Source organism: Notolepis coatsorum (genome assembly GCF_963971535.1).
Source record: "Notolepis coatsorum genome assembly, chromosome: 2".
Taxonomy (NCBI): domain Eukaryota; kingdom Metazoa; phylum Chordata; class Actinopteri; order Aulopiformes; family Paralepididae; genus Notolepis; species Notolepis coatsorum.
The window spans coordinates 121,247,444-121,255,223 of record NC_140166.1 but is presented as its reverse complement, the minus strand read 5'-3'; the positions used below and the strand labels follow the sequence as shown (position 1 = coordinate 121,255,223).

The 7,780-nt window shown below is 45.1% G+C and overlaps 1 protein-coding gene across 1 annotated transcript in view; it reads right to left on the bottom strand.

Moving 5' to 3' along the window:
* Nucleotides 1-288: 288 nt before the first annotated feature.
* The window catches only part of mthfs (5,10-methenyltetrahydrofolate synthetase (5-formyltetrahydrofolate cyclo-ligase)), a 39,866-nt gene continuing 32,374 nt past the window's right edge, over nt 289-7,780 (bottom strand). The window contains exon 3 of the mRNA XM_084307942.1: nt 289-964. Within this exon, the coding sequence (XP_084164068.1) occupies nt 738-964 (227 nt within the window). The 3' untranslated portion in view covers nt 289-737. The remainder of the gene's footprint in view (nt 965-7,780) is intronic.

Genomic DNA, 7,780 nt, shown 5'->3' with positions numbered 1-7,780 from the left:
GATAGACACAGCGATCGCCTCAAGATTTTGTTGTCTGAAGCATATTTCCCATATAAACGAGTATAGACATATACACGGGTAATAATCGTGATGGCGATGCGATCACTTGGAATTATTCTTTTTGGAATACATTCTGGCTAAGGTAAGGTATATTCAATGTCTATTTTACCGAAACGATCACAGTTTTGTGTTTTACCGGACGTAAAACATGCTCGACAAACACGATCGCAGTTTCTAGTTGAAACGACCCCCCCCCCCCCCCCCCCCCCCCTTGATGATTTTGTGAAAACAGATATGTACATGGTATATACCTTTGATTTGGGACTATTTTGAGCTTCAGGCCAGCAACCAGAACGATTTGGGCGTATTGCATATAATGTGTCATATCTCACGATCTATGGAAAAAGACTGGATTATTTTGGAAATGGGGCGATGTTTAGCATGTAGCATGTAACAAACTACAGTGTGTAGAAATGAACGAATTAGTCAGTAATGGACTCTGAACAATGCCTGTAAAATGAGCCTGTAAAATGAGCCATACTATTGTCTCCATAGCTATAATACAGAACACACAATAGGTCTGCAAACATAGCTAAAATGGTCATTAACGCTGGCGCCAAACAGTGCAGATGGCGATAGCTGGTGGCCATCAATGAACTAAGGCCTCAAATTGAGTTATGAATTGAATACTTTTTAATACCCCACAGATACCCCGTCAGGTCCTATGGGCTAGCTAGCTACTCCTGACCCTCGTACAGAATTTCATCTATGAGAACATCGTTGTCGTCCACGGGGATGTCCTGACACAGCTGCTCTTTGAAGGCCAGGGCGATGGTGTAGGGCTTCCCTCTGGGGTGTTTCATGCAGCGCTCCAGGTAGGTGTCGTAGAAGCCCTTCCCTCGGCCCAGACGGTTCCCCGCCCCATCGAAGCCCAGGCCGGGCATGAGGATCAGATCCAGGCCTCCTGGATGAGAGCAGAGAGAAGTATCGCTTGATTGGCGGGTTGACTTTAAAGATAAGAGAATATAAGATGTCTTATCTTTTCTTTATATATATATATTGTAAGGGAAATGTTATCTATGTCCATCTGTGTTAAATCTCTGTACAGCTTTTTACTAGTTAATATGATCAACTAGTATACCAGCTACAGCTCAGACAATAGGACAACAGTCTGACAGTGTTTGTTAACAACGACCAAGGTTGAGGAGATATGACATGGCCTTTTCTCCAGTTCTAGTGAGAGACATAACAAAGCCATACAAGGACGCGGGAAGGGGGGGTGCGGCAGGGGCTGCAGCACCCCCTGCTGGATGGGAGTGTAACTGCAACTGCAAGGTTGTTTTGGCATTTATTCCATTGTAACCGAGGCTACTCAATGTCAAAGAGCGAAGCGGCACTGCAGATTTACCCTACTTCATTGCCAGATCTTCATAGGGGCGCTGTCTCGATAATGCAGTGTTATTAACAGCGTGTAGCCGACGCATGAACCGGTTGGGATTCGAATAGACGCGGCCTGGAAGCCCGTTGGTATAGACTTTAGAGTAGGCTGCTACAGTAACGTTAGTACTAGTTTGAGTTTGAGAGACAGCAGGGTAGCTAGCACTAACGGCGTGAAAGCGAAAGTATGAGTCAGTTTAAAGTTCCCCCGCCAGAGAAATTCACCTTCAAGGCAGAAGACTGGACAAAATGGATAAAGGACTGACTGAAGTGGAGAGCTGCCTGTCGCCCATTCTAACGCAGGACCCTTGAGCAGGTAAGCGATTTTAGATGTATAATCACTTTGGAAGTGTGCGGCTGTTGTCCGAATAGTGAACATTGAAAAATAAAGGCACGACATTTAGAGACGTCCCCGTCCGTCGTAGCGTTCTGGTACGGGGGCGCAACAGGTGGGGTAGGCTGGTGATGTATGCTTGTTGTTGCCGCTTGCAATAAATCGTCTTCTGCTTCGCGCATGCATTTAATATGACTGTATTATTATTATTTATCTCTGACTCGACCGCACCCCACTTAAAATCATGGTTGAGAGATGGTCAAGTGTGCGACCATTTTAACTGAGGGGTTGTATTTTAATGTATTTATTTGTATGTATTTTAGTGTATTGTAACCTATACTGATTCCTACTGTGTTTTAATTATTGTACTATGTTTTAATTATTGTTGTGCTCATGTCACCTGCCCCAGAGACTACAGTTGAAAATTAGCCAACTTGGCTACACTGGCATATTTACAGTCAAATGTTCCTTAATATGCACCGTCTCTGTATTTTAAACCAATAAATACAAAATACAAATACCCCCAAGTCAGAATGAGTTCCCGCGTCACTGAAGCCATAGACCCATTCTTGTTATGATTCTTCTCATCTTTATTGTCATATCTGGTATTTTACGTACGTCATGTACATTTTGTATTTAATGTACGTCTAACCAAGACCTCTTGGTCACTTTCTGGTCAGACGCTTTGTGTGTACATAAACTGATCACTTTTTCTATGGCTATAAACTATGTTCTATATTATTTTTATATATACAAATTGACTGAGTCTTAATTTCTACAGCTTACTGTTTGGCTCATTTGAATATTCCACAACAATATATTTGTACAAAAACCTTCTGATCATCAACCACCTGATCCCCTTAATTCACTGTATTCACTTCACCGCCATATTGGTCAAGTCTGATGGCAATGTGAAGTACGGATGTTGAAACTTTGCTATAAAAATACCACTTCGAGGACGGAAATAGTCAAAACAACAATACACAGAATTACACACTCATGATTACCTGACAGTTTTTTGTGATTTTAAAGGCATAGAAGTGAATTAGTCATCAGCTCATTGAAATGCATTCATAGCGATAATATGAAAGTAGAAATGGTGACGAGGTGAAAAATCACTGAGGGTAGTATGGTTAGTAGTAGTGATGCACGATATATCGGCCGATATGGCCGTTTTTTTACACATCGGTATCGGTCCGATATCAAGATGGGGCCGATATTAAAAAAATATATAAAATTTTATAATGTTTTTTTCTTTTTACATGTTTTGGCCTTAAATAGTTTCAAAATATCAGTAATTTCTGAAAATAACTTACAAAAAAAAAAAAAAAAAAAAAAAGCGTTTTGGAAAATAGCTCTTTATTTGATTATCATAAAAAAGTGTTTTCTATACAGAGATATCGACATCGGTAAATACCGGTATCGGCCAGAACAGCAATGTTATCGGTATCGGCCACAATTTTCACATCGGTGCATCACTACTTAACCATACTACACTCAGTACCTACACAATCACCGAAGCTACTAACCATACTACCCTCAGTACCTACACAATAAGACAGAAGCTACTACTAACCATACTAGATACAAGATACAAGAGTTTTATTTGTCACGGCATACAGGTATACAGTGAAATGCGGGGGGTCTCGCCCGCAACGATGTGCAAATACAAGTAATAATATAAGAGTCCAACCAATAGTGCAACATAGTGCAATAAACAAGTAAACAAAGTAGGCATATCGGTATCTGTACATGAGATATTTACAGAGCTATTTACGATCTCAAGCTATACTATTCTTAAAGTGATCTTTCCTTCTGTAAAGTGTCCATAGTGTGAGCGTGTGCGGCATGAGTGTGTGTGTGCTCATGTTAAAGTGGCTGCTAGTGTGTGAGCGTGTACAGTGTGTGTGTTGTGTGTGTGCTCATGTGTGCTTGTGTGTGGAGAGTTCAGTGTTCAAGGCTCTGATGGCCTGGGGGAAGAAGCTGAGCCGAAGTCTCTCTGTCCTAGTAGCTGGTGCTCGCAGGCATTTGCCTGACCGCAGCAGCATGAACAGGCTGTTGTTGGGGTGGTGAGGGCCTTTCATTATCCTGCAGGCTCTGGATTTGCACCTCTTGTTGTATAGGACCTGCAGGGTTGGTAGTGCAATACCTGTGGTACGCTCGGCTGAGCGCACCACTCTCTGTAGGGCCTTCTTGTCCTGTGCCGTGCTGTTGCCATACCAGGCAGTGATGTTTCCAGTCAAGATGCTCTCTACAGCTCCGGAGTAGAAGGACTGGAGTATCTTCCCCGATACTCTGAACTTCCTTAACTGTCTCAGGTGGTAGAGGCGCTGCTTCGCCTTTTTTACGACTGAGTCTATGTGTGTTGTCCATGTCAGGTCCTCTGAGATGTGGACCCCCAGGTACTTGAAGCTGCTCACCCTGTCCACGGTAGCCCCGTTTATCCTCAGTGGTGTGTGTGTCTCCTGCTGTCCTCTCCTATAATCCATGATCAGCTCCTTGGTTTTACCAATGTTCAGGAGCAGGCTGTTGTCCTGGCACCAGCGTTCCAGTACCTCAACCTCCTCCCGGTCGGCCTTCTCGTCGTTGTCCGAGATCAGCCCCACCACCACCGTGTCGTCTGCAAACTTCACTATGAAGTTGGAGCTGAACTTGGCCACACAGTCGTGTGTGTAGAGTGAGTACAGCAGGGGGCTCAGAACACAGCCCTGGGGGGACCCGATGCTCAGGGTGATGGTGTTGGAGGTCTGACCCCCCACCCTGACCGCCTGGGGTCTTTCACTCAGAAAGTTCAGTATCCAGGCGCTCAGAGCGGAGCTCAGACCCAGCTCGATCAGCTTGTCCACCAGTCTGGTGGGGACTATGGTGTTGAACGCTGAGCTGTAGTCAATGAACAACAGTCTCACATAGCCCCCCTTCTGGCGGTCCAGGTGAGAGAGGGTGCTGTGCAGTACTTGGGAGACCGCATCATCAGTGGACCTGTTTGGCCTGTATGCAAATTGCATAGGGTCCATATCACTGGAGAGGGAGGCACAAATGTGATCCTTGACCAGCCTCTCGAAACATTTCATGGCCACAGAGGTGAGTGCCACCGGTCTGTAGTCATTGAGACATGTTGGGGAGGGTTTCTTCGGTACAGGGATGATGGCAGACATCTTGAAGCAGGCAGGGACCACTGACTCCGCCAGGGATTGATTAAATATGGCGGTGAACACAGGGGCTAGCCGGTTGGCACAGGACTTAAGTATGCGTCCTGTTATACCATCTGGGCCGCGTGAATATTTTAGGCAACCAACTTGTGTTTAGCATTTCTCTGATTGGCCAATACGCCCATGTGACCACGGCAGCACGAGAGAGCTGCAGCGCAGAAATAGGCTGTCTATTGCCTCGCGCTGCAGCGCGGAAATAGGCTGTCTATTGCCATTCTCTAAGACAAACTCTAACCTTAACCAGCTCCTTAACAGCGCCTAAACTTAACCCTTCTAACATTAAGCAACTCCGAAACAATGCCTAACCTTAACCAACTCCGAAACAATGCCTAAACTTAACCGGCGAAAGAAAGCACGTTAAAAAATATTGCCATTCTCTAAGACAAACTCTAACCTTAACCAGCTCCTTAACAGCGCCTAAACTTAACCCTTCTAACCTTAAGCAACTCCGAAACAATGCCTAACCTTAACCAACTCCGAAACAATGCTTAAAGTTATGCCTAAACTTAACGGCGAAAGAATGCAAATGCACGTTAAAAAAGTAAAAAAAGAAAAATTGAAGGGAATCGAACTTGCCAGCAACGGGCCGTAGGATCCACAGCAATGCAGCGCTGCCAATTGAGCTAGTTCTGGATAGTAAAAAAGGGGGGATTACTGCTACATAATGCTGCCGCGACGGAGCTCCGCGGCAGAGCTCTGCTGCTGCCACGTCGCCGTGGGGGCGTGGCTAGACGCAAGTTGGGCGTGGTTAGACACAAGTTGGTTGCTTTTAATATTTAGGCATCTGGGCCAGCAGCTTTTCTACCCTCAGTACCTACACAATCACAGAAGCTACTAACCCTACTACCCTCAGTACCTACACAATCAGACAGAAGCTACTAACCCTACTACCCTCAGTACCTACACAATCAGACAGAAGCTACTAACCCTACTACCCTCAGTACCTACACAATAAGACAGAAGCTACTAACCCTACTACCCTCAGTACCTACACAATCAGACAGAAGCTACTAACCCTACTACCCTCAGTACCTACACAATAAGACAGAAGCTACTAACCCTACTACCCTCAGTACCTACACAATAAGACAGAAGCTACTAACCCTACTACCCTCAGTACCTACACAATCAGACAGAAGCTACTAACCCTACTACCCTCAGTACCTACACAATAAGACAGAAGCTACTAACCCTACTACCCTCAGTACCTACACAATCAGACAGAAGCTACTAACCCTGCTACCCTCAGTACCTACACAATCAGACAGAAGTTACTAACCCTATCCTCAGTACCTACACAATCAGACAGAAGCTACTAACCCTACTCCTACTACCCTCAGTTAAGCTTCTGTGATTGTGTAGGTACTGAGGGTAGTAGGGTTAGTAGCTTCTGTGATTGTGTAGGTACTGAGGGATTTCAGACAGGCCACTCTTTCCACTAAGGGGCCTTTCTCACTCACCAATCGGGGTTGAATCAGCGCCCCCGGGGACGGGGAGGAGTGTTCTCACTCAGACGGACACACCCCTTTTGGGTGCGAAGCGGCGCTGATTCGTATTACCCCCCCGCTGAACCTGGGACGCTTGAAATAGGTGGTCTCGGGTGCGGGCCAGTGGGAACGGGGGGCGTGACACACACAACGTCGTTACTGTAATGCTTTTCATGCTTGCTTGAATTTTGGGCAGATAAAACCACACAGCAACAACTGGACAATACCCACAAAAACGATATTTATGGGCAATTTGAGAGTTCAGACCTCAACCAAAAACAAGCGTGTGGAGCCTCACAGCTCAGTGGATGAAAACATGAAGCCATGTTACAAAGCACAGCACTTCTGGCTCGCATTCTGGCGTTAGCTTAGCGTTTGCCACAATGCTATACTATTATACTGGCATATTCCATTCACGTTAGCATGTAAGCTAACAAAATAAGCGCCTATGAGACTAAACTCCGCTTTTGGTGTTCAATTGTGTTGATGTTAGTTTTGTTTCATCAACAAATGAGAGGCAGAACACACAGTGAATGTATCCGTTTTGTTTATTGCACGTTCTTTGCTGAAAAATAAGTGCTACAGAGACTAGTACTAGGCTAAGCTAACTAGCGTTAGCCGTTAGCTTAGCGTTAGCCCTGGGAAACTCTACAACACCATCCATTCGTGAGAAAAGGGGGTGGGTTATATTGACAAGGCTTGACAACAGAGGTTCAAATATAACTTCATATTTATTGGTTTTATTTTATATCAGCCTCCAGTCTCCACCGTGTCTCTCCGTCTCTTCCAGTTTACATTTTCGAGCGTGACATCATCGCCTACGGCAAGCTTTAAGCTCAAAACGCAAACCGTAAACAAAACCCAGAGCGCACCAAGACTGAGTGTGTACACAAACTAGAGGGGGGAGAGGGGGGGGGGAGTTCGTATCAGATCTGGGAACGGACCAGAACGACGCACGAAACCCACCAGGAGGCGCGTCTGAGACGCTGGCGTGAGAGTTTCACTTTCGCTCCCATGGTAACAGGCGTTTCTGTTCACACCGGGCGACTCGCAGGAGGGGGACGAATTTAATCGCTTTGGTTGGATTCAGAGGCGTGCGCCATGCGCATTTTCACAGAAATACACTCAATATCTGCATTATTACCACACATATAGATCTTGTTCAACCAGCTAATGTGTCCATCTTTCCCAATACAAATAAACCATACTATACTTTTTCAGGAGTACAGTCACACTGATTTCATCATTCTAAAATGAATTCTAACATTCTAATTAATTAGATAACTGGTTATACATGCGAAATGGACAATAGA